The 27,592-nt window shown below is 41.1% G+C and overlaps 1 protein-coding gene and 2 long non-coding RNA genes across 4 annotated transcripts in view; 1 reads left to right on the top strand and 2 right to left on the bottom strand.

Annotated features, from left to right (window-relative positions):
- The window catches only part of LOC5566716 (putative uncharacterized zinc finger protein 814), a 46,727-nt gene extending 20,760 nt beyond the window's left edge, over positions 1-25,967 (top strand). Inside the window, exons 11-28 of one of the 2 annotated variants that reach the window (XM_001651075.2) lie at positions 64-270; positions 15,154-15,306; positions 15,370-15,426; positions 15,496-15,663; positions 16,936-16,992; positions 17,058-17,171; positions 17,230-17,286; positions 22,952-23,098; positions 23,190-23,246; positions 23,310-23,516; positions 24,132-24,188; positions 24,247-24,369; positions 24,587-24,643; positions 24,703-24,843; positions 25,017-25,073; positions 25,132-25,272; positions 25,385-25,441; positions 25,502-25,967. In XM_001651075.2, coding sequence (XP_001651125.2) covers positions 64-270; positions 15,154-15,306; positions 15,370-15,426; positions 15,496-15,663; positions 16,936-16,992; positions 17,058-17,171; positions 17,230-17,286; positions 22,952-23,098; positions 23,190-23,246; positions 23,310-23,516; positions 24,132-24,188; positions 24,247-24,369; positions 24,587-24,643; positions 24,703-24,843; positions 25,017-25,073; positions 25,132-25,272; positions 25,385-25,441; positions 25,502-25,819 — 2,175 coding nt within the window. In that variant the 3' untranslated portion in view covers positions 25,820-25,967. The remainder of the gene's footprint in view (positions 1-63; positions 271-15,153; positions 15,307-15,369; positions 15,427-15,495; positions 15,664-16,935; positions 16,993-17,057; positions 17,172-17,229; positions 17,287-22,951; positions 23,099-23,189; positions 23,247-23,309; positions 23,517-24,131; positions 24,189-24,246; positions 24,370-24,586; positions 24,644-24,702; positions 24,844-25,016; positions 25,074-25,131; positions 25,273-25,384; positions 25,442-25,501) is intronic. The other variant, XM_021855645.1, reaches the window with a different exon arrangement.
- Positions 3,501-4,010, bottom strand: LOC110679838. The gene is made up of 2 exons (XR_002502739.1): positions 3,966-4,010; positions 3,501-3,907 (listed from the first exon to the last, which is right to left on the bottom strand). It is a non-coding gene; the product is annotated as an uncharacterized LOC110679838 (long non-coding RNA).
- Positions 5,131-5,670, bottom strand: LOC110679837. The gene is made up of 2 exons (XR_002502738.1): positions 5,421-5,670; positions 5,131-5,360 (listed from the first exon to the last, which is right to left on the bottom strand). It is a non-coding gene; the product is annotated as an uncharacterized LOC110679837 (long non-coding RNA).
- Positions 25,968-27,592: the final 1,625 nt, after the last annotated feature.

Raw genomic sequence — 27,592 nt, 5'->3', positions numbered from 1 at the left:
TTGTTTCTCAACTATGACTGGCATTACTATTGTTTCACCATTTGTCTATGTTGCAATCAACAGAGCTCGTGTCATCCAGAAATGATCTACAGTTGTCGCTCTTGCCCGAGAAAGTTCATCGAAGAGGCGGCTCTTCTCAGGCATGCGGATTATTGTGCGGAGCGGATATATTCCTGCAGTCAGTGTGATGCCAGTCGGAAGACCTTAGACGAATTCAAACGCCATGTTGCGCTGACTGGCCATGCGGCAGAGCCTGTGATAGCACCAGAGGTAACAAATTTTTGATATAGTTTACTGTTCCGTTGAATTTTCTGATAAGAGTTACTTATTTACCCTATTTCGTAAATGTACCTCAACTTACTGACTTCGATCCATGCCGTTTATTTGAATCTTGATTAAATTCGGAGGGGCAATCCCGTTTGGCATAAAGCCAATTTGGGTTAAAGGTCATTCCGTATAATTGTCAGGAAATTACCGTGATGCTACCGTATTGCGCGCACGCTCCTAATTGCGCTCACTGCCATTTTATCCATATTAGTTGATACATATTGGATAGTATAATTGCAAATTATATTACCATGACTGTAGTAGAATTGTTCAAAATACTAGCAAACAAAAATACCTTTTGCAATACATGTTTAAAATGACAGTGAGCAAAATTAGGAGCGCGCGCGAAATATGGGTACTTTTTACTGCCCATAACTGCAGATTTGTAACATTCGACAAAAGTAGGCATTGAGTAAGTGGAATACCAAGTGTGTATTTTATGGCAGTATGGGAAGAAATAAAAAAAAAAATCTAAAAATTACCAGGAACTCAAAAGTGCTTATTTGAGGCTGATATTTTGTACAAAGCATATCGCATACTAGGTGAATTGTCAGAAAATAATTCTGGTAGAGATTTCATTGCTATTACATTACGAGGCTCATGTCAGTCATTTGACTGTTAAGCGGTTATAATTACCAATATGACAAAACGATCCTATAACATTTCCCCGAATGATTGTCCGACATTTCCCCGAAAACCATTTCCCCGAATGATTTCTTCCCGAAGGATTTTCTCCCGAAAACCATTTTCCCGAATGAACTGTTTCCCCGAATGTATCGTTTCCCCGAAAGCTTTTTCCAAGACTAGAAGGGAGACTCAAGGCCTTATTATGTATTGCAAGATATAATAGATTCTAAGGATCAATGGTTTCACTGTAGCTAGTCACTAAGTGTAATTAAATTACGTTTAACCTAGTGGACATATGGCACGAAGACGTTTGGCCAAATAAGGCATCTTTGTGTAATAATGCGAAACAATGCGAAAGAACAGCCTATTATTAAAAGAAGGGAAATTTAAGATTGTCAGCTAAGTGTCACTGAATATTGGAACAGTATAAATATAAAGAACAGCCAATTATTCTTCGAAGGCAAAAATAAGCCGAATGTGCATTCGTCCAAATGTTCATAAGTCAACCATCTATACTCCAATAATACCGCTTCAAATGACACTGCCTATCATGTGCTCGCTTTTTTCATCAGGGTATCACAAAAAATAATCTTAGTTGTTTTGAGCCAAATGCTCGTGGCACATTATTTTGAACATCTGTAACTTTAAAGACATGGATTTCTATAACAAATTAATCAATTTTCGTCTAATCTTACATCAGCTAACACATTAAATACTTTTTGGCAGCAGGAACATGGATAGCTATTAGTATGTCATTTATATTACGATTTTTTCGGGGAAATGGTACATTCGGGAAAACAAATTTCGGGGAAATAGTTCATTCGGGAAAATGTCATTCGAGTAAATTACATTCGGGGAAATAGTTTTCTGGGAAATGTCGGACAATCTCCCCGAATACCATTACCCCGAAAACCATCACCCCGATAGTCAAGTACCCCGAAAATCATTACCCCGAATAGTCCGTTACCCCGAATACCATTTCCCCGAATGGACCATAAGCCCGAATTTTTTGGCACGAAAAATTGAAGATCCGACAAATGAATCCCATATACCTATTTCATAGAATTTAGATTTTCATTTGAATTTATGTTCTTCATGTTATCAAAGATTTATTATTCTTTTAATCAACAGCTATTCTTCATGAGCCAAGTGAGAACCCAAATTTTACTCACATGCGTGTACTTGATTTTGTGAGAATGATTCTGTTCACAGCAATAAATCATTTTTCAAACTGATGATAATGCTGACATGTTAATATTAGAGACCTTTCCCGCCCTCTTTCAAAATCGTTATATTATTTGGTAATGCATAATTATATTTTTATATTGCTGGAGGCTGATATTTTGTACAAAGCATATCGCATACTAGGTGAATTGTCAGAAAATAATTCTGGTAGAGATTTCATTGCTATTACATTACGAGGCTCATGTCAGTCATTTGACTGTTAAGCGGTTATAATTACCAATATGACAAAACGATCCTATAACATTTCCCCGAATACCATTACCCCGAAAACCATCACCCCGATAGTCAAGTACCCCGAAAACCATTACCCCGAATAGTCCGTTACCCCGAATACCATTTCCCCGAATGGACCATAAGCTCGAATTTTTTGGCACGAAAAATTGAAGATCCGACAAATGAATCCCATATACCTATTTCATGGAATTTAGATTTTCATTTGAATTCATGTTCTTCATGTTATCAAATATTTATTATTCTTTTAATCAACAGCTATTCTTCATGAGCCAAGTGAGAACCCAAATTTTACTCACATGCGTGTACTTGATTTTGTGAGAATGATTGTGTTCACAGCAATAAATCATTTTTCAAACTGATGATAATGCTGACATGTTAATATTAGAGACCTTTCCCGCCCTCTTTCAAAATCGTTATATTATTTGGTAATGCATAATTCAACGAGTTCAACATGTTCTAAAATGTCATTAGACTATGGTTTGAAAAATGTCAGATGAAAATGTTAACTGATATTAAACTGACCGCTATTTCAAAAGTACATCGCTAAAGAACAGCCTATGATAAAAGAAGAAAAAATCACTGTTGAAAGCGTCAATAATTATGATGCCAACAATCACTTTGCTTGTGCAACTTCCGAAAGAATAGCCGATAACTAAAAGGACAAATCTCTTGTTGGAAATTGTAATACTGACAAGATGTAATACAGACAAGTAATGCAGGGGCTTATTTTCAATTATTTTTTTTAAGTCACAGTCAACTTTGAATTTCGCTCAAGACAATTTTGTCAGTCGATTTTTTTTACCGCTATCGCACAAACTTCAACTCAAACGGTACAACTCGAAAGAACAGCCTATAACTAAATGAAGAGAAAATCATTGATTAAAATTTTTACACTGCGATTATACAACCTCGAAAGAACAGCCGATGATTAAAAGAATAAAAAATCACTAATAGGAATAGTAGTAGTTACTAAGCCGAAAACTTTGTTGTGGAGTTGGGTCTAAGCAGAAGGAAAGCCTAAGACCACCTCGGCTAGCACAGGTCAAACGCCAAGACAATGATTTACATATTCATCAACAATGAGCCAATTTATTCCATCTCATTCCTCACTGGCCCTATCTGCCTATCTTCTTTGCTTATTCTAACAATTTTCTTAGTTATTTACTCACGGACCGGAACATGCTGACGTGGGTTACGATTGACCGTACTGTGGTGACCTGCATGTTAGCCACGGACCCTTTTACTGCTCACCCTCGGCGATCCGCGTTGCGAGGAGCCAACCCCAACCAATGGCAACTTTTCGGTTCATCCGTGTGGCTTGCCACCCGGTTCTGTGTCGTAACGGGTAGGTGCTGACCACCCGGTGTGTCCGGAACTCGCTGGAGCCGTCAAGGAAGGAGTTTCTCTCCGCTGGTCGGTCTGCGTTCGGGCTGGAGCTAATGAAGCGCACGAAGAAGAAACAGAAAAAAAGGCCCTGCGTCGGTGACGCAGATATCAGCATGAGCTCAATGCCCGATCATAGCGCTACTCACTTCCACGGAAGGCCTTTCTTGTTGTATTATTCGCACAATGCACAGTGGGACGGATTGAGGTTTTAGGAGGAAAGATGGAACTCACGCTTTCAATTGTGATTTTACGTAAAAATGATGTTCTACAAAGTTGTTCCTATTATAAAAACAATTTTTTTGGTCGGAACGAAAATTAGGGTGGCCCTTCGTAAAAAAAGATAACCATCAAATCTTTTTAATTTTAAGGAATATTGATATAGTTTGTTCTACAAAGTTGAAGATCGGAAAATTTTAAGCTGATTTGACAAAAAAAGTTTTTTCCTAGCTCGAAAATTGACCGTTGTTGATACAATTTTCAACTAATGAGAAGTTGCCGACATTTTCATAACAAAATAAAAACATTTTTTATATGTTTCTATAGTTGGGGAAACAAAGAGAATTGTGTTGGCATGACGATAGTGTTTGTCAGCCTAAATTGCAAACAAAAATCGTATTATTCTTCTACGGATCTGTTTGTTAATGATATGACTGATTTATTTGCTATTAACCGTTAATAACAGATTTTAAAAAGCATCTCCCAAATATACTACAAGGTTCAATTTTCTGGCAAGGCTAAAACATATATACATGATCAAATAATGCACATATTTAAAGCCGAAAGATAATTATTGCCCCGCAAAAAAAAATCTTTTTATTTGTCCCAGCTACATCTACATGTAAAAAACGTTGTTTTTCATAAAAAATGTTTATAACAATCCACCGTCAAAATTGTACAGGCCTCAAAATATGCATTTCAATCGGCTCTAAAGATGAAGGGGAAACAACTTGGCTGAGAAATTTGAAAAAAAAAATAAAACACAAAAACCTATTTTTGAAGGGCCACCCTACATCAATAGCGAAAAATGCTCTAAAACGATCAATTTTTGAGCTAGGAAAAAACTTTTTTTGTCAAATCAGTTTAAAATTTTCCGATCTTCAACTTTGTAGAACAAACTATATCAATATTCTTTGAAATAAAAAAGTTTTGATGGTTATCTTTTTTTACAAAGGGCCACCCTAATTTTCGTTCCGACCAAAAACATTGTTTTTATAATAGGAACAACTTTGTAGAACATCATTTTTACGTAAAATCACAATTGAAGGCGTGAGTTCCATCTTTCCTCCTAAAACCTCAATCCGTCCCACTGTGCAATGGTTCGCACAATTGAGTTTGCGCTTCCTTGTCTAGGATGTCAAATCGCCCCGCGAATCGTGGCCTCGAACTCGCTTCGGTGTGGTCGCAACCGTTTGGCGTTACGCCAATCTGCCGTTCGTTCCTGCCTTGTGCTATTAACTACCTGTGGCCGTGAGCTTTGTGGCCAGCGATCTTCTCTGCGTTGGGGTTAGGTTTGCGCACCCAGCGTGCCTTCTGCACAATCACTATGAGTGGATAGAAACTGATGTTACTTTCCGCGCAAGATTGCGGGTTTTCCTTCTTACCTCCTGTAGTGTACAGCTATCTTAGTTGGGACGAAACTTCCCACACTGCCTCTGGTGTGCAAAATGGCCCCTGTGATGCGACGATTTACCCCGTCGATTGGAAATCCAATTTTCTTCTAGCCACAATTTGTGCACACTTCACTACGGCGATTATGATATTCGCGGCACGAGGCTGTTTCCCAGCCGATAATCCGAACCACCGCACTAGCAAATTACTGTGCTCTTCTTTTGCACATCGGCACTCTCCCGCCGCAGCACGATGATGCTTCTCGACGGCTCCACTAAGAATGATTTCTTTCCTTTAACACGAGCTGATCGTGAGCGTTGACGGAAGTTGATCCGATGATGTGTCAGATGCAGGATAATTTTCCTCATTGCAGGTGATTCAAGCGAGTAACCCACGCAGCAAATTTCCATCTTCTACCCACAGTTGGTTACACGGTCATACGATTCTGATCACTTCTGTGTTATTTGGCTTCATTTGAGTTAAAATTATACTTGGCATACTCTTTCATATTGGCTTAACATATCTAACGTAACACAACCTTACCACAGGCGCAGAGTTTTTTGTGAGCGCGGACAGGCAGCTCACAAAAAACTCAGACTCACTTCTACAAGAAGTCGCAGAGAGACTGGAGCAGATCTGAAGGTTATCCCTTAAGCAGACCTTAAGATGTTGATAACTGCAGCAAAACTAACAACGTGAGCGGTGTTGCTCACCAGATCTAAAAGCTCAAACATAAACAAAACAACATAACGGCAGCGAATCCTGCCAAAGGTGATCTGAACGCTCACCAATGAGCAAATGTCTCTGCGCTAGTTCTTGTCCCATCTTCTGTGCTTTGCCGTTCCTGTGGCAAACACTCAGAACGATCTATGCTAGTTTTAAGAGCTACAATAAAACTAGAGATCAAAACATGTAACGAAATGTACATTTAATGTTGGCTAATATGAGAACGATAATAGTGGATGTTGTCAATTACAGTTGAGAAAAGGACGCATTTCCTCGACCTAAATCACTACGAGCCCAGATAGGAGGCTTTACCGCGCCCCCCGGTCGCGTTACTTTAGAGGAAGATTTCGTAGTGACCCCCATGCAACCGACTACCACTTCGTTCAAGACCTGTGCCTGGAAATCAGTCAATGACACTCGGTTGGATTTACTCCTCCGACTGTGATGTGTCCGATCGGTTGATCGGCGACGTGTGCGCGCTTCAGGTCCGACGACTTGTGATCGACTGCAATGGGCTCTACTGATGGTTGCTTGATGGCTCGTAGTAGATGGAGGTTCAGACCATGTTCGACAGATGATACTGGTGTGCTGGTCTACTGGAGTGCAAGAACGACGAGGTTTCGGTTGATGATCTTGGTCCTCTAGTCTCTGCCGCAGAACGTGTTTTGGTGAAACGTATGCTCGTCGTCAACAGCTCCTTGCTCGCTGTCTGCATAGCTTGTCCGGCATTTGGAGCCACCTTACTAGTTTTTGGAGTCCCAATCTCCCTCGCCGGCTGTGCTCTCCGACTTTCTTTGCACCGACACTGTTTCTGGTATTTGGGGCCATCCTCTAACTTTCAGGGTTCCAATCCCCCAAGCCTTTCCTAGGCTCTGAACTTCTCTGGCGTTGTGTCTTTAATGGTCTCTCCTTTTTCTTGGTATTTGGGGCCTCCCTACTTGCTAACTAGTGTTCAGGGTCCCAATCTCCCGGGCCTGCCGTAGGCTTTGTGCTTCTGCTGCGTTGTCGCTGTATCTGGTATTTGGAGCCTCCCTACTTGATAATAAATCTTCGAGCTGTTTAGTAGAATACCTATAAGTAGATGAAAAAACCGAATTTAGTACTATACCATTTAATTCCACTAGAGTTTGTATCCTTTGACAGATACGCGTATTTCGACCTCAACTGTAAGGCCGTCTTCAGTGTCGTGTACTAGACTCGACGAAGTCGAGTCTAGTACACGACACTGAAGACGGCCTTACAGTTGAGGTCGAAATACGCGTATCTGTCAAAGGATACAAACTCTAGTGGAATTAAATGGTATAGTACTAAATTCGGTTTTTTCATCTACTTGCCTCCCTACTTGCTAACTAGTGTTCAGGGTCCCAATCTCTCGGGCCTGCCGTAGGCTCCGCTACGTACTCCTCCTCTCTCAGTACAGTCCAGGTGCGATTCCGCTGCGCCTGATAGTGGCCGTAAGCATCGAATCCGCGTCGAACCGAACTCAATCGTCGATCTCCGGCTCTCCACTCCTCCTATCCAGAAGCCAGCTGGTGTACTGCAGAGATCCCTGCTTCCCGTTTCCAAAAATGCAAGGTGCGATTTCTCCCGACTCGCGAACGGCGCGCGGTACACTTTCTGGCGCGATGGAAGTGTTGGTGTACCGCTGAATTATCTCCTTAAACCGCAGGGGCATTCTGTTCTATGACCGCAATGCGTGTGTTTTTTCCTTCTCGGCGAAGGTAGTTGTCTGCAAAGTGTTTGCTTGCATAGCTGGACGCTGGTCGAGGTGGAGAGGTAGTCTAATCGAATGTTGTTGCTCATCACACCTGACGGAAAACGCTGGATTCAGCTCAGCTTCGAACATCTTCGGCTGAAAAATGCCGCTGACGATAGCTTCGATTCTGGTGCAGAGAGATGAAACTTGTGCGGAGCAGCACCGTCTAGGTCCTCCGTGATTCCGGAGCGCGTTATGGTGATTCTTCACTGCGTTCCTTCTGCTACCCATAGGCGTTGTCTGCTAATCGTTCTGCACACAGAAATCATGACCGCTTTGCGTGTTTTGCTGATTCTCCGTGGATAATCTGTGGTTGGCAGCTATTGCTGCTTACATAGCTTGATAAAAAGGCTTCACTAGTCCGGTTTTATGTCCTTGGCATGGTACTGTCCACGTTTGCCATCCCTGACGTCTTCCAGCATGTACAAGTTGCTCCCCAAGACCTTAATCACTGTAGCCGGAATAAACTTGGAGTCGAGTTTGCGATTAATGTGATCTACCTTGGATGACTGCGTGAACGTTCTTCGCCATACGAGATCTCCGACCTTGAATACGATATCCCTTGTTCTCATATTGTACCGCTGCTTTGTCTTTTCGTGGTTGTTCTTGATGCGCTGGATAATGAATTCGTGGATACGGCGGATCGCAGAGAGACGTACTTCTTGCGCTACCTTCGGATCATCGGGCGTGTTCAACTCCAGCTGAGTATAGAGGTCAGTGTGCAGTATTAACTCTCTACCGAAGTTTGCAACGTGCGGACTGACACCGGTGGCCTCATGTTTTGCTCCGTTGATAGCTGCTATGATGGCTTGTAGGTTTTCGTCCCATCCACGGTGGTCTTCGTCTAACAGGGCTCGTAAGCAAGTGATCAGGACTCTGTTCACCCTTTCCGCATTGTTCACCATCGGACAGTAGAACGCAGTCTTCATATGGATGATGTTATGCTTGGAGATTAAAGCCTTGAATGCTGCTGATAGGAATTGTTTCCCATTGTCCGAGAGGATGATACGAGGTCTAGAGTACAGCAAGAAGACGTGCTGTTCTAGGAAGTCTACCATTTTCACCGAATTTGCTGAACGCATGGGCTGAACGACGACGTACTTGGTCACCCAGTCTACCACGACAAGCATAACTGTGTTTTCTGCGCGGGAACGGGTGAATGGGCCTACGAAGTCTACCGAAACCAACTCCCATGGCACGCGAGCAGGTTTAGGGCCACCCATGTTCGGCATCATTGTTCTGTTCGGCGCCTTGCTTGCTTTGCATGTTTCGCACGCCCTAACGTACTGTGCTGCGTCCTCAATCATTTTCGGCCAATAGAAGTGGTTCTGTAGTTTCTGCCATGTTTTCTGAAAGCCAAGGTGAGCCCCTGAGGCTGAATCATGGAACTTCGCAATCACTCCAGCTCGCTGGTTGAGCGGCACGACCTTCTTCCACTTGTGTGTCCAGGCTCCTTCTTCATTTTTGCTGCTGCAGTTCTTGTAAAGCTCTTGGTTTACCACACGGAAATCCGGAAATTTGTCCCCGGCTTTCTGCACTCTTTCCATCAGCTTCTGATACCACTGATCGACGGTGGCGTCGGCGGAAAACACCAGTGTGCTAACAATTCTGGAAAGCGCGTCCGGAACTATGTTGATTTCACCCTTTCGATACTTTATGTCGAAATCGAATGCGTTTAGTCGCAGTATCCACCGGCTCATGAGTGCTGTAGGGTTTTTCATCGATCTCAAATAGCTCAATGCTGAGTGGTCGCAGTGAACGGTAAATTTTGTACCCTCTACGTACCCTCGGAATTTCTCTATTGCTCTTATCACGGCTAGGCATTCTCGTTCGGTTACCGAGTATTTCCGCTCCGACGACGACAGCTTCTGAGAGAAATAAGCAATTGGGTGCTCTTCTCCGTCTGTTTCTTGCGTCAACACCGCCCCAATGGCTACGTCGCTCGCATCGCAGGCAATCGCAAACGGCTTAGTGTGATCTGGCATTGCTAGAACAGGCGCTGATACGAGTGCTGACTTCAATTTCAGGAACGCATCTTCTGCATCCTTTGTCCACCGGAACTTTGTTTTCGTTTTGGTCAGCTCCGTCAGCGGTACTGCTATTTTGGAGAAGTCCGCTATGAACCTTCGATACCAATTGCACATCCCCAGGAATCGTTGCACCTCTTTTCGCCATTGAGGAGCTGGGAAACGTACGATGCAGTCGATCTTCTCCTGATCTACATTCCATCCGCTTCGATTTAGCACATAGCCTAGATATTTCATTTCCTCCAAGCAAAACTTGGATTTTTCTGCGGATATGGTCAGACCGGCATCCCTCAGCCGCTTGGCCACCTTTTCAAGCATCTCAATGTGCTCGTCGATCGATCTTGAACAGATGATGATATCATCGAGGTAGTGGAACACATGAGGTTCCAGATCTGCAAAGAGATGGGTCATCAGCCACGCTAAGGCCTGACTCGCTGTGCATAACCCGAATGGTACCACTTTAAATTGAAAGTGCCCTCTTTGTGGTACCGTGAACGCTGTCACCGGACGAGATTTCTCTTCTAAAGGCAGTTGCCAGAATGCATCTTTCAGATCGATCGCTGATATGTAGTTGCACCCGCTGAGGTTATTCATAATAGCCGATATTTGTGGGATGGGATACCCCTCGTTCACCATCACCGAGTTTAGGTGGCGGGCATCCAGGCAGACTCTGTACTGGCCCGTCTTCTTCTTTACTGCAACCAGCGGATTGTTCCATGGTGAATACAGCGCTTCCTCTATCACGTCGAGCTCCAGCATCCGGTCGATCTCTTTATTCACTTCATCTAGAACGTACTTCGACATGGGGTAGTACCGTTGCTTCCGAGGCTTCGCTTCTCCGACGTCAATGCGATGGACGTATCGGTCAGTTCTTCCCAATTTACCGGGTTCTGCTTTTGGGAACTGGTTTATGGCTTCTTCCAATCTCCGCTTTTCGTCTACGGACAGCGACTTCATCGAGACTTGCTGAGGATCAACTCGCATGCCAGGCTCCAGGCTTATCTTGCAGCAGACTGGTTTGATGCTGAATGCGTTCCAGAAGTTCATTCCGAAGATCACACATGTCGGCAGCGTGGGGAGTAGCAACATCGTCACGACTTCATTCTTGTTGTTGTAGTCTATGGGTAGACGAGTGTATGATTGGATGCGATGCTCCGTGCCATCTGCTGTTCTTATGCCTCCAATCAGCGCTGTCTTCTGCAAGCCCAGTTCTTGTGCCATCTTCACGTTGTCGCCTCCTAAAATGGAGCAGTTGGCTCCGCTGTCGAGGAGGCCGGTAACTTGCTTTCCTAATACTTCCACTACTGCATGCGGACGATTGTCATTGTCGGGATTGATGATCAGTGAACTGATTTGGACTAAGTCGGGTATTACTGAGGGATCGTTATGGTGAAGCGAGGACTCCATACCCTCGGTTACTGATTCCCCGCTTGCGCGTTTCCCGAGCGTTGACGACATGTCGGGCAACTTCGCAGCGAGAATCCGTTCTGACTACAGCGATAGCAGAACAGCACCGCCTGTGGTTTGGCACAGTCCATGAAACGGTGTCCCTCTTCATCACAGTTCCAGCATATCATCACACTTCACTTGTTGGAGTATGGCTTCCATTCGCTGATCCACCTTCTCTTCCTCTTGCGTTGACTGCTCGGCTTCCGGAATGTAATGATTGTCTCCATGGCTTTGCAACTTCTCCGATTCCAACGCATGGACCTTTCCAAATCTTTGAAGCGGTTGCTGAAGCTTTGATGATCGCAATGAAGAGTGCGGTGTAGCTAGTTATGGCTCGATAAGTGCTCCATAAGGTAACGAGATTCTTCGTTGATGTTGTTGTAGTTTTCGAAGTTCATCTAGTTCCTTGCACGCCTTTACCAGCAAGCGTGTGGAGTGATGCGATGCTGCGATGGGAGCGTAGGTGGAGTTCATATTCTTCTTAATGATGAACAGCTTCTCAGGATCGGTCATCGGAGGGTCTACGTACTGGAATAGAGTGGTAATGTCTTGATAGAACTTGCTGAACGGCTCGTCCTCTCCCTGCAGACGATGGTAGGCCTCTGCTCTCAGGATATAGGCGTAGCTCGCTGGAAGGAATTCGTGCCTGATTAGGCGCTTGAAATCATCCCAGGATACTAACTCGCCAGTCACGTAAACGTTGCTGTACCAGTCGAGCGCGTCGTCCATTAGCAGGTGCTTAACGTTCTTCAACAATACGTCCTCAGGAACTCCCTCGGATGCTGCGAAGATTTCTACACGTTGTAGAAAAGTATTCAGCGATGATCCGTCCTTCTCGCCTTTATACCTAAATGGCCAATTGTGGATTGCCTTCAGTGTTCTTCTTTCCTCCAACAACGGCCTTGGGAGGTATTCTTGTGGTCTCTGGTTCAGCTGTCGTAAAAGATCGGCTCGGAGTTGGTAGTAATCTTCTCTGGCGTCAGCTTCACCTGCTTCTGCTCTAGGTGGTTCGTACGGCGGGGGTGGTATGCTGCTAATCGTTGGTTCACGCCGGCCGAAATCTTTCTCCATGGTGAATCTGTTGCTGGTTGCCACCCGCTGCCTTAACGCTCCCCGACCTCTTCCTCGGTTGGCAGACAAAGCTTCCAAGGACTCTGCTCCCCTTTCGTTGTCGTGTTGAGTTGAGTTCATCTGCTGCGGCCGATTCTCCAACGCTTCAATCCCTGGAGATGAAGACTGCCTTTGCGGATGTCCAGCTTGCTCGATGCCCACATGATTCGACGAATTTGAACGAAAAGACGGGTTTCCCTCTGCGTCGAATCCTCGGAAATCTGCCTCGGCGAATATCGAAGTCTGGCTGATCCTTTTCGGAATTGCACCGGTGCTGCTTTGGTTCACACTTTCACTATTCACGGGTCTAGCACTTTTTCTCGTTCTTCCCATCGCATCGTCGACATCCTCCAACGAAAACTGCACTAGTAGTGATAATGTGGCGTGCGTGTCGACGCAAACCTCCGGCGGATCGATAATTGCCAGTCTATCCCGATAGTGAATCAATCGCGATCGTATCAGACGCACGGCCGGGAGATCCCCGCGTTTCATCGCTGCTTCCACTTCTGGTAATAATTCGCGCATACGAGTTTGACATTGACTGATATTGTCCCCCGCATCCATAACGTGGGAGGAACTGTCATAAATAATGCCTCTAATCTCATCTTCCTGCATAAGAGCACGCAAGCGAACGGCCCTTGCCCTGCGAGGAAGTGCTCCGAGATTGTTAACATGGCGCAACGCCAATTCGTAACAGATCTCCTCTTCAGACAGGCTTGCTGGATCCATGATCCAAATGGTCTTAATTAGCCAACTAGACAAGAACTAATAAAATGGTAGGTTCTACAAATGTGTTACTTAATAACAGAATTGTGCTTCAAACTCAACACAAATTCTAAAAACTACAAACCACAAACCACAAACAAAAATGGTTCGTTTTGTTGGGCGCCAATGTTGTGAAACGATCTTGCTGGGTTGGAATGGGCAAGAATCGGTCCGGCTAACCACATAAAACGCCACAAAATGCAATATTAGTGTGCAAACATTTTATTTACTTTTCCTTAACCTGTCTCATGCTCCTACTCTTCTGGACCCTAACATTCTAGCTCTTCTTTCACTCTATGCCACTTTCTTCATAGTACTCACAGTCACCGCTTCATTGCTGCTTGTGGGCGAGCGCGTCCGCTTCGGCCAGTGGCCCATCTACCACCGTAATCCCCGGCATCCACGATCACCCGCCTCTCCGTGCCGAATCCCGGCTCTGTTTGGGATCTACGCTGTCGATGAACCTCGATCGTGTGACAGCTCGTACCTTGCTGATGGATTGGTCGCGGTCCAGAGTCCTCCGCCGAATGAGTCTGAAGGCCAATCGAAGCTGTAGAAAAAAGAGAGCCTTGTAGGCTCTCTTGTTTTGATGGTAGGGTTGTTCCAACGGGTCTGCTCGGTGCTCAAGCAAGTTCTTCGTGCGCCCCGGTGTTGGAGTGGATTGGATAATAGGACCTTTCCTGATCCTATTGCTGGACATTTTACGCCAGCGGATCCACAGATCTAACGAAGTGCTTGCCGCTATATATCGTAGCGCAGTTTGCTTGGGCGATGAGTGCGTCCCGAAGGGTCTGAAGGTGCTTCTCCAAATGCCCGACTGTCCAGGTGTTCCGAATCGTTTTCAGAGCGGAATAGTTCCCCACGGAACGCCGGCTCTCTTCGGCGAAGGCTGTGTGGACCAGTTGCTCGCTCGTTGCAGGCTTTATCTGGGACACCGAGGATGCTCCCACGTGCAAACACCTTCTGGGTGCAATCGTCCCCGGAAACTTGGTTCACTTCCACTCGATTTGCGCTTATGGTCTGTTTTAATCACCGACCGAGGTTTTCCACGGCCAAACTCTTCGCCGACTGTATTTTATTCGGGCTTTTACTTCTCGCGAACTTTTCCGGCACAGCAGGCGGTGGTCTTTTCCACGACCGGTCGACACAATGACTTCCTTTTTCTGCTCGCTGATGGTCCGATGGAGTGACTGCATTCCAATGCAGAAGCAGTTTTTGACAGCTGCTATGCTGTATATTCGCAAGTCAAATTATCGACTAATCTTTGCTTTCAAGCAAATTGTCCCTCGCAGCATAATCTTCACTCTCAATACAGTTTGCACACAAAATGTAACTGGCTAATATTGCAAGTATATTTCTAACGTAACATCCCTCTGAAAATATTCCTAGTTATTATCCCAGAATTTTCTCCAGGTATTTTTTCCACTAATTTTTCAACGATTTCTGCAGCTGTTACTTCTAGGAAATCTTCCAATGATTTATACAAGAGTTTTTCTAAGAAAATCCACAAATCCTCAGACATCTAACAATTCCTAACAGTTTTTCCAATATTTATTCCACGCATTTTCATTCTAAAACCTCCAATAGTGATTATCACGCCGAATGGTATGAGTGCCCTAGTGTAGATGTAGTTGTGAACCTTAGAGGAAAACAATATGAACTCTGTCTCGAAAAGCACCCAGAATCCGGGTGTAAATTTTTCAAATTGAGTATTATTTCCATATGCATTTTGATGAGTCTGGAAAGCGTGTGCAAGTTTCTTTGAATAAAACACAAACAAACTGTGTATGACGATCGTATGCTAGTCTACGTGTGTTCAAATGTCACTAAGCTCTATAAGTGCTCCAATAAATCCTCTGGGCTTCATCAACAAAATATGCAAAATATTTGCAGCTTTTTACCCACACGGAACCTCGCTTCAAGTGTACCCGCTGTCCGAAGACATTCTTCATGCGTAGGACATTGTTGCAACATTCCCAAAGCCACGATGAGGAGTACGAAAGGGAGAGGCATAGGGTGTCGATGGCCGATCCCAAGAATATAAAGGTAAATTATTAGATTTATTCATACATATCAGTTACAAATATGTTGACAAATCCTAATCTTCAGGAATGCGAAATATGTCATATCCCGTTTTCCAATAGACAAAGGCTACGACATCATATGGTAAGATAATTTTCTATTCAGAGCAAGATGTATAACTACTTATAACGCGCATTTATCCCTTACCCACAGCTTACAGTCCACGAGGAGCCGAAGCACAAGTGTGCAAAATGTGGAAAAGCATTCCATTACAAAGGTGAACTGAACCGCCATGAGCTAGTTCATGCGAAAAATGAATCGGGCTACTTGCCACCACAGGAGAAGAAACCGAAGACTGCCGTCGAACCAGCGTCAATACCGGTAAGACCATAACTGCCCATACTCGCATAACAGTCCCATATTCTATGGGATTTCCTATATAAATGGGACTGTTATGCGAGTATGGGCAGATAAGATTCAGCAACTAACCTACATTCAAAAATACTTCCCAAACATAGGCAAGTGTGTAATAATCGGCTCCAGAGACACGTTCTCGGCTCGTTGGGAGATTCCACATAAACGGTGTTAAGACTCCCCCTTGGGGGCATCCGCAATAATTTAATTTCCGATATCCATTTCGTATAACTATTTTTTGCAATTTCCATCGTAATAGGCTGTTTTTATCACGCCAATCTGTCAAGAAACGGCCTACTTTCCTGCACTGAAGTATGCAGTGCGGGAATAGTAGTTTACGGAACAAGTTGCAGAATGATGATTTTTACAGCACGAGTCGTAAATTTATTCTATGAGGCTTTCCTTCAGAGGTTTTTTCAGTAATTTTTCTACCGATTTCTCCAATTGTTATTCCAGATTATTGTAAGAATATTTCTACAAATATTCCAGATTATCTGACAAATCCACAACGGTTATCTCTAAAAAATATTTTAAGAATCATTCCAAGAATTCTTTTAAGAGTTCTTACGGGTATTTTTCAGGTATTTTCTATTCATTCCTGCTATTTTCATAGGGATTCCTTTAAAAAATCTCTATGGATATATGTATCACGAAATCTGTAAGGAACTTCAATTCACGGAAGATTCAGAAAAATCCTTGACGGAGTGTCTGTAGAAATTCTTGAAGAATGACTTGGAAAAATTTTACGGTAGATTTGAGTAATTCCTGGAGATATCCTTGAAGAAAAATCTGTTTGAAGTCTTAGAGAAAATTTTGAACGAGAACTTCTAAGAAATCGTTGAGGGAACTTTGGTATAGTTCCTGAAAATATACTTAAATTTTTGAATACAACCTAATTGGAAAACGCCTTAGCCAACAATTTATGGGTGTATCATCAGAGGAATACCTGAACGAGCCTCTGAAGAATTATTGAAGGTATCCTTAACGAAAAGTTAAGTTGGGAAGTCTGTTAAAAAGTTACTGAATTTTATTCTGATGAAATGTTTGAAGACAATCGGAAAACTTCATTGTTGAAGGCATTTCATTATCATTGTTTGGTCTCTTTTTGGCTCCTGTTCAATTTTCATTTTTGTTTCGTTTTTCAGCTTTGAGGTCTCAATTTTGTTTAAATTCTTAGTAGTTAGTAGTCCTGTTATTTTTTTTTCTTCAATTATAACTAAAAAAATATTCATTTTTCAGACTTGTGAGCAATGCAACATTCAATTCCTGAACAAAAGAATACGGCATCATCATATGGTAAAACAAATGAAACTCAACTGTTTGTTCAGAGTATAGACAGATTTTTCTGTTTTTCCCTACAGGTAACAGTGCACTCCGAACCAAAGTTCAAATGTCCCTACTGTCCAAAAGTGTACTATTTTCTAAATACTCTTGAGCGCCACCAAAAAACGCACAGCAAAATTGGAGCGGAGAAGGTATAGTATACTGGAAAATTACCTGAATTTAATCACTCATTACTCGTTCTTTTTCCAGATGTGTAAGACTTGTGGGTTACAGTTTGAAACGGCAGCGAAAAAGTGGCGGCATATGGTAAGTTCCCAGGTAACCATAAGCCGTACCCAAGTAATCGTAAGCACTTACGTAATAACCCGCAATCAGCATTAGAAATGCATACAGGCTTTATAATAGCACTAAAATGCAGACATGCCTAAGAACAGAACTTCCACCAAACACGAAATAAAGACCTTCATGTTCCTTGCAGTAGCCCAAAATTATATGGCACATAAAGTAGTAAAGCAAAATCTAGAATGCCGTGAAAAGTGTATTGTGATCTGTTGAACTTGGGTCGAACTTTTGCAGTACCAAGGGTACCCAATCTGAACCCGACTACTATGTCTCTATGTGTCTCTGCTTCCACTGCATAGAAATCATAGTAAAGCATCATTAATACCTCAAAGCCAGAGGGGCCTTCCTTAGCCGAGTGGTTATAGTCCGCGGCTACAAAGTAAAACCAAGCTGAAGGTGTCTGGGTTCAGGTCGGTCCAGGATCTTTTCGTAATTGAAATATCCTTGACTTCCCTGGGCACTTCGTATCAGTGATGCATTTCAATAGGGTCCTAAAGCCCTGTCTTAACTTTGGTATCAAACGCTTAAGTTTAGGGCAAAAACACATGTTTACTCAATTTTTAATTGATTTTCATTTGTTTAAGTCCAAAAAACATTTTTTTATGATTTTTGAAATTTTGTCTCACCCTTTGGTTTAGACTCAAATTTTGGGTATATTTTGTTTTCCGTGTCCCTTCCGAAATGTCAGATAGGAACAACCCCAGTGTTAAAACTTTATGCCCTGTGACATTTTTGTCGAAACAGTGAATGTCAAACATGATCACAAGTGTCAAGGTTCATATTTGGAACCATTTTTCAAATTGAAGTTTAAAAATGTTATAGCCGTTATTTGAGCTGGAAAAATAGCTAAAGTAAACATGCTCTTTCGTATTATTAAATAAAAACAAGAATTTATTAAACATTTTAGGACCCAATTTTAACGCGAGCCAAAAGTGAACTGAACGCGTTCTAATTTTGCACGCGAACGCAGCAAACAGTGAACTTGCGTGCACGATTCGGACGCTGCTCACGAACGGCCCGTTCACTTTAAAATGCACAGTGAAGCTCAAAACCCTTAGATTCAAAATTTTGAACTGATCAATGTTCAAGCCTACTTGATTCCTCGTTCAAAAATTTGAACTGGAACGCAAACTGAACGCGTTCAAATGCAATACTGCTTCGTATATGCCACACGATATGCGAATGCAAAAATGGCAACTGCGGAAGTGCTAATTGAACACTAAGCTGAGAAGCATGCTCCGTCCCAGTGAGGACGTAATGCTAAGAAGAAGAAGTAGTGCTTCAAAGCCTGATGAGCTAAGACATTAAAAAGGCATTACATTGGCTTTATATTTGCATACAGGGTATGTTATCTATTATTATTATTATTATCTTTATTAACGAGATTTGCAGCCCGAGGCTGGCTCATCTCGGGTATGTTATCTAGTGTTTTGATAGATGTATCACATACTTCGTGTTTGCATGTAGTGCAGGCATTAGGGATCGTTCAAATATTACGTAACGCAACAGGGGGAGGGAGGGGCTCTAGCATAGTGTTACGATCCATACAAAAATTTAAAATGTTCCATACAAAAGCTGTTACGTGGGGGAGGGAGGGGGTCTAAAATTAGCAAATTTTGCGTTACGTAATATTTGAATGAACCCTTACAGAATTCGTTCTCAATTGATTTTGAAGCACGATCAAAGCAAGCGAAGAAAAACATCTGAATACAAGTTTGACAAACAAGAGCAGCGAACGAGAGCCCCAAAGACAGCGATAATAAAATCAATTTTTCGTGACATTGTGGGTAGGTGTTTTATTTTACTGGCATCATAAATAATCCCCGAACATCCTATAGCAATGGTGTCTCCCAGGTTTGGAGCGTGTTTAGAGGGGTTTTATCGTGCACTGTTATGCCCACAAAATAATCAGAGCTGTAGCAGGAGACGATAAACAGACTCTCATGATGTGCAGCGAATCATGATTATTACAGAGAGCGATTGATGAGTGATATTCTCAATTTTCTCAGAATTAAACCTCTGTTTACTGCACAAAATAGTACTGTGTATGTACACCTACCCCCTCTTTGGGGCGCTCCTTCGCTGCTGCTGTTTATCAAGCTTGTTACGAATTGCGAAACATTGTCGATCATGGACCGATACATATGTTATGTCATTCTTCACTTGCTTTGATCGTGCTTCGAAATCAATAGAGAATGTATTCTGCAATGCCTGTTTGCCATTATAATCAAGGGAACTTCAAGGATCCTTGATTATACACGCAAAAAAAAAGTGCGATAAAGACTACCATTTTAGGGGGTTAACTTAAGGTGAAGATGAATCGAAGCCAAACCGCAAATTTTCAAGAGCACGGATCTGGAGAACCGAACACCCGTTTAAGCTGAAAACATAATCGATTAGTCACCACCAGCGAGTGACCAATTGAATAAGTTTTCAGCTCAAACTGATGATCCGCGCTCTTGAAAATTTGAGGTTTGGCTTCGATTTATCTTCACCTTAAGCGCTCGCATCAGCAGTTTTCAGCAGACCAGCAATGCGGTTGATTTTACCATGGCTGTAGTCGAAATCAGATTGATAGAAATGATTTCTGTCAAATGTACCAGTAATGTGGTGGGATGTACTATAAACATGGTTGGGCAGCGTCCATTTATTACGTAACGCTAAATTTTGAAATTTGTGACCTCATCCCCCCCTCTGTAACGCTTTTTGTATGAAAAATTTAATTTTTTTGTATGAGCCGTAACGCCTGAGCACCCCCCCTCCCCCTAGAGCGTTACGTAATTTGTGGATGCCGCCTTATATGTTCTGAAATTCTATGATAGTTTTAGGAATGGGCGTAGTCAGTTAAAATAGCTAAAATAGTAATGACGGGGTTGGTGGTCTAATGGCTACCGCTTCTGCTTCATAAGCATAAGGTCATGGGTTCAATCCCAGGCACGTCCCTTTCCTCGTACTTTGTAGTAGTATCGCTCACTTGCTTCTATCTACCACTCTTAATATATCACAGTTGATGTATCTATCACAGTTTATAACATTTGCTAGAACCCGAGACGGACAGAAATAAACCGTTTCCCTACGCTTCCATTCGTTCATCGTTATAGCATGCCTTCCTTTACGCCTGATACATAGGCAGTCTGCTAACCAAACCAGCAATCGTATCTGCCATAAAAAATACCCCACCCTTTCACCCTTCCCGCATGAACTGGCGTTGACGCAGTGATATATACGGTCAACCATGCGAGCCAGTTGAATGCATCATCAATTCCTTCCCCTTCCCCTCATTGGTCTGCATTCTGACGTGCAGGCACCATTGTTGCCTAAAAATAGAAGATCACCAGCACTTATACACTGAGGGTGCCTGTTAATCCCAAGCAGTCATCTGATTGGTTCCTTGTGTAAGTGCAGCTGATCTGGCGATACTGGAGTAGCAACCACGGGCGGCCAATCAAGCTCAAGCTAAAATAGTAATTTTTGTCACAGATTTTTTTCCCATGTAATAGCACGCTCTTTCGCTTTTTATAGCATTATATGTCTATATAAAGCTGTCAGGCATCAAATGACTGTACTATATGTGCATTAGACCTGTTCATATTTTGAAAAATGTCTTGAAATCTACCGGTCAAGCAGTATTCGGAATTCTCATGCTAAGAACAATGTCTGGTCAAATTTTCAGCTCATTTGATAAAGATTTCAGTATGCTTCAAGTTGAAAATGTGTTGTTGGGCTTATTTCAGGGTTTGAAAAATCATAACTAGCATGTGGGAAATCAAAACCACTTGCTATTACCACTATTTGAAAGCTAATTCTATTCTGTTAAAGTTTGTCGAACACGCTAATAAGATTAAATTGAGTTTTAACATTGTTTGATCCAAATTTGTACTCCGCTGTACCCAAAAATTACAGTTTTCTCAATATACATGGTATATAAAACATGCATTGGTATTATTTTTTTAGGCCCTAGTCAACGGGAATCAAACATAATACGTTTATGAATTCATTGACCATCAACAGATTACATGTTGCTAAAGGCAATAAATTATAATAAATGACCAAAGATCGAGCACCGCATCGCAACCTGATGATAGTTAAATCATGCATGACACATGTACCGGAAACGAATGAATTGAACAAGTTAGCATTGCTTTTTCTTTCCGAGTGATGATTGTTTTGATCGCATTTCACTGATCATTTAGAACGATTTGAAAACAATCATCATCATCGACTGAGAAAAGGCAGTGCTAACGTGTTCATTTTTTGTATTCATTGAAGCTCACGGTGGTGCTCTTGGCTCACCCACAGTGGATTTACAAATGTGCTTCAGAATTACCTATTTTTTACAATTTATTTTCGTAAGACAAATGGTTACTTTGAACGGGATTGACTTTTAGATATGCATTGTCATCATGTCTGGAAATTAAAAATCCGAAATTTTCATGCAGGCATGCTATTCAGTGAAAACAATTGCCGAAAAAATAGATTTTCAAGAACCTCGAGATACAAACCTCAACCAAACTATGTTAAAACTTGCTCCAATCATAAAAGTGTGTTCGGCAAAAGTTCGTAGAATTGGATGAACTACTATGTAGAAGTATTTCCGATAGATTTTGATGTTTCGTTCGGTAGTTATGATTTTTTAAAGCTTGAAAATAGCCCAAAAACACATAATTGATTTGAAGCACAACTAAATTTACTCTAAATTGAGTGAAATTTTGGCCAGAAGTTCATTTCGCAATGAAAAATCAAAGTATTGGTTGTCTGGGGAGTTTTCAGACATTTTTGAAAATATGAATAGGTCTAATGTGCATATAATGCAATTATTCTGGCGTATCATCGTGCTTACTGATTACTTGGGTACATTGATTCAAAACCATTCATATACAGCTGAGATAGTGCTGCTTAACCATTTCTAAGCCTTATATAAGCAGCATACCAGCACTTTTGCTCAATACACTGCTTCCAAAGTGATACCATCAGTGTACCAGTATCCGCTCATGCCCCTATTTCCGCTCACTAGTGTAAAAATTGTTTTTTCATGTCTACAACCAATATTTTTCGCACAGATATATTCTAGCAATATTAACAACTTTCAAATGAAGTCGTCTGACGTTATTTTCGTTTGATAAAATAATTCTTTATGTTGAAAACACAAAACCTCATGAGCGGTTATTGGGTCACTAGGTATTTTTGTGTGTTCTAATAACCGCTCATGCAAAAAATTAAACTAAATTTTAAAGAAATGCCGATTCTAGTATACACTCTTTTTTATTGCAGTAGTAGCTATGGTTTGGGCATAAAAAATATCAGGATAAATAACGAAATTCGAAATAATGCATTTTTTAGTAAGTTCGTCACGAAATGTGTTTACCGTGAGCGGGAATAGGAACACTTAGATGCAATTAAACATTTTTTTTATGAAATTTTTCAAATTCTTTTTATTTTGCCGCTGATTACCCGTACTTGGAGCTATATTGTGACATAAAAATAGTGTTGATCGACATAATAGTTATTTTATAATGAACATTTGAACACATAACTTCCCTTAAATGAGCGGAATCTGGTGCACTGATGGTACTTCCATGCTTGGTCTTTTGTAATGTTGGTTCAGAACGAAACTTGATTCTTTTTTCAGCTAAATGTTCATCAAATACCACGCTATCGGTGTCCTGAATGTGCAGATCCGTTCATGTACAAGCGAAGGTTGAGACGCCACATGAAAAACCGTCATAAAAAGGAAATACCTGTGATGTCGCACGGTCCATATTCAATGCTTTCGAAGGTAAGGTAATAAAATAACCTTAATAACAAAAGGGACTCAAAAATCAGTCAACATAAACATATTTGCTCATATCTACTATTCTAAATTTCAGAACTGTTCAAAATGTAATCTTGAGTTTGCCGACATGGATGAAAAGCGTAAGCATATGGTATGTATTATCGCCATAACATTCAGAGCAAAGACATAAAAACAATTACTGTTCCTTCTGCAGCAGGAAAATCATGCGGAATTATTGGTTTGGTGTTCTCAATGTCCGAAAGCGTTTGGCCATAAGGGTTCTCTGCAGCGCCATGAGCAACGTGTGCACGGTGCACTGCCAGTTCGCCAAGTGAACGCCATTCTCGAAGCGAACGCACTTCTCCAACCGAACACGGTGCCTGATGGTCCAAAAGGGTGTAATCGCACACAATGGGCGAAGGTAAGGCTTTTGGGCAACGCAGGGCAATTTAATACAGAGATTTTTTAAGGGAAACTCAATAATTATTGAGACAGTTCAGATTGGTTGGTAAATATGGTGAGCTCGTTCCATGCTTCTGTTTTATCTTCTTATTCGACAGTCAGCTCCAATTTTGCGTAATGTTTAGTAACATGCTTTAATTTTTGTTTTTTTTTTCAAAATATTACAAGATCTTTTAAAGATTCGACACTGGAGGTGTAATCTTTTTCTTTAGAGACTGTTAGATGACTTTTTGGACTTTGGTGTTGCATGGTTGGCATCAGGTGTCGAAATATTGTCCATTCAGTCAAGTTATGTTCAGATGCATAGATTACTATTTTAATTGTGGCAGCGTAATTGGCTTTATTATCACGTTTGGGATATGAGTAATTTTTCATTTTTCTAAATTATGGTTGACATGCTTCAGCAAAATTGTCTTACAAGGATATACGTAATATACCTTATAATTATGGTCTAAAAATAATATTGAAAGGAGAGTTCTTAAAAAAACATTATAACATAGACTGTCTGTGATTATAACTTTAATATATAATAAATACTTTTCATTGTTCTTTTTTCTTTGCTTTTTGGTTGAAGAACTGTTGGGATTGTGGACTAAAATTTACCACCAGTACGCAAAGCAATGCTCACATGGTAAGTTAATTGTTCATTGAAACTATTTCCAATAATTATTGTATTCGTTTTCCATTAGCGGGAGAAACATCAGGATCGACTGTTCAAATGTTTGGAATGCCTGAGCACGTTCATTTACGAGCGAAGTCTCGTACTGCACAATCGTTCACATAATAAAGTACCGCGAACTGTCACTGAAAAGGTAAGATGGATCACGAAGTTAAACAACGTTCAGGCTTATATTTTGTATGCTATCTTGGTGCACAAAACAGTACATATATTTTCATTGGAACTTACAATTATGAGATTTCAAATCAAGATAGCCTACTAGTTAGCCCAATGTCTGTAATTTTGTAATTTTCAATATTGTATTTCTGATTATCGTTTAAAATTATTTTTATGTTCAATGAACTCATCAGACATGCTCCAAATGTGGTGTCATGTTTCCTACCAAATCAGAGAAGTATAAACACATGGTAAGTATTTTGTATACTTGTATGAATAGCATTATAAAAAAACAATACATTGTCCTCAGATGGAAGACCATGCTGATTCCATGTATAAATGTTCTCAATGTCCAAAACTATTTGTCTATAAAGGCAAACTTGAGAAGCATGAAAAAACACCTCATGATACAATGGAAGAGAAACCACCCCAGAAACTGGTTGCTGAAACGGTAAGACATCTCTAATCGAAATTCCTTATGTATTCTGAATCAACTATTTTCATTAAATCTGTTTTTTTTTCCCATACTCATTCTGACGGAAACGATTGCAACATTATGTCTGTAATTTTGTAATTTTCATTATTGTATTTCTGATTATCGTTTAAAATTATTTTTATGTTCAGACATGCTCCAAATGCGGTGTCAAGTTTCCTACCAAATCAGAGAAGTATAAACACATGGTAAGTATTTTGTATACTTGTATGAATAGCATTATAAAAAACAATACATTGTCCTCAGATGGAAGACCATGCTGATTCCATGTATAAATGTTCTCAATGTCCAAAACTATTTGTCTATAAAGCCAAACTTGAGAAGCATGAAAAAACACCTCATGATACAATGGAAGAGAAACCACCCCAGAAACTGATTGCTATAACGGTAAGACATCTCTAATAAAAATTCCTTATGAATTCTGAATAAACTATTTTCATTAAATCTGTTTTTTTTCCCATACTCATTCTGACGGAAACGATTGCAACATTACAAAAAGGCGTGTTCGATATGTGGACTTCAACTTGAAACTCGTCCCAAAAAGAGACATCATATGGTAAGATAAATCATATTTTCTGAGTGTCGATCACATAATTTTTCTGACCATATATTTTAGTTAACGGCCCATTCAGAACCGAAGTTTGAGTGTTCTCTCTGTGGCAAACAGTTCTATTACAAGCAATTGCTAGACCGCCATGAAACTAGTCACCGGAAACAAAATAAACGCCTTACTGATGCAAGTAAATCTGACGGTAATAACATTAACAATCATATTGTTGACGGGTCATATGGCAATACAGCTGCTGGATTACAGCTTGAATGCAAAGCTGACGAGTTTAGTGTTCACGAAAATAGGGCAGATATTGCTGTTGATAATGAAGCATACGGTTTCAAACCAGACGAAGAGAAACCTAACGATAATAACACAATATAAATCAAGACTGAACCTAACGATACAACGTATATCATAGTCCCGACACAACCGCAGCTAATTAAACAAGAAAATTCGTACAGCTAAATGTTAGCGCGCAAATTTGCCATATGTGGAAGAAACAATAAAACTAAACGTAAAAATTTGGAAACAAATATCAGTGAATGGAGATATCACGACCATTTTAATCATAAATCTTATTTAATTGTGATAGACATCGTAACAATCAGGCAATGGACATGCCCTATATCAACTGCAGCGATTTGCAGTAGACAGGATGTCCCGGGCCCGATCTATCTGACAAGCCAGGTGTGTCCATCATGTCAATAGCCTGGTAACAATAGGCCTATTCAAATGATGTCTCAAATCAGCTGATCAGGAAGCACTTTGACATTTCTTCTATGAAAATGACAGGCCCGTGTTAGCACCGGTCCTCCACCGATGTAAACAAATGCATAGACGGATCTGTCACATGAAAAGGCCTATAGACTGATGGAAATTGAAAGTTTTTGTTTCTTATCTCGTTCAATATCAATTTTATTACACTCAGGCAAATAGACTATCGAAATACATTTAAACCCCTAATGAAAATTCGCCACAAGAAATCTGGTTGAAATTCATAAATTTGCCGTATGAAACTAGAATCCGAAAACAAAAAAAATGTTTTCGCTTGCAATCGATAGACCAGTGCGTACACCACGCGCCTATCGACGCGTTGATGTGGAGTGATGCGAATGCGATACATAAAGCACCATAAAGCGTTCGTATTACAATAATCGTTCCACCTTCTACAAGGCAAAATGTATAAATTTCGATAGTCCAGTTCGCTGCGTGTAAGAATTTCAAACAAAACAGTTGATTTTTATATAGATTTGTCATTTTTTACTCGGAGCAGCAACTAAAATCTTTCAAATGAAGTTTAAAGATCATCTTTGGGTCATTTCTTTATTTTCATACATCTATTTAAAAAATATGTTCCCATCAGTTGATTCAGTATTGGAACGCGACGACAACTACTGGTGCAAGGAAGCATTTTTTTTTTTTGCAAAAACCTGATTATTTATATGACCTTGTAAGATAAAAGTACAAATTTGTCAAATCGATTGAACTAGAGAGGGTGTCTACTACACCCGATTCTGTTTTTGCACGGATTTTTTTTTACACGGCCGTGCAAAAAAAGTTTCCATACAAAATTTTTTGCCAAAACCTTATTTTTACATGAAACGTCGAGAAATGGTGTTACTTTTTTTACACGGTTTTTTGAAATTTTGAACTGAAAACTTTTTTTGCACGGTACGCATCCCCCGTGCAAAAACAGAATCGGGTGTACCTGGAATTATCTGGGAATTTTATTCAACCTGGAAACAACCTGGCATTCTCAGGGAGTTTCGCCTGCACTCAGGGAAAATATTTCGAATGAGTTATACATGATAGAATATTTCCTCTTTGTATCACAAAATCTCATCAATTAACAAAATTTTCGGCTGCGCCGCTATTAGTGCATTTTCAGGTTAGCAGGTCTCTTGTAAAAGGCTTGGTTACTATTTTAATGCATCTCTCTACAAAGTGTCTATTTTTGGTTAAGGTCTCTAACTCTCTAATATGGTCTTTAAAATCACATTTTTTGCCTTAACCCCCTCTTTCCCATGGCAACTCCAGTTGACAAGATGCGGGTTTGTTAGTATTTTTTTTCACTTCAGACCGCTTGGCAGCAATGCAATCTTGCGTCCTGAGACAAAAGAATGCTGACAAACCCGCATCTTGTCAACTTCATTT

The sequence above is a fragment of the Aedes aegypti genome, chromosome 3 (genome assembly GCF_002204515.2).
Source record: "Aedes aegypti strain LVP_AGWG chromosome 3, AaegL5.0 Primary Assembly, whole genome shotgun sequence".
NCBI lineage: Eukaryota > Metazoa > Arthropoda > Insecta > Diptera > Culicidae > Aedes > Aedes aegypti.
The sequence above is the reverse complement of the archived record's forward strand: the minus strand, read 5'-3'. Positions and strand labels throughout refer to the sequence as shown.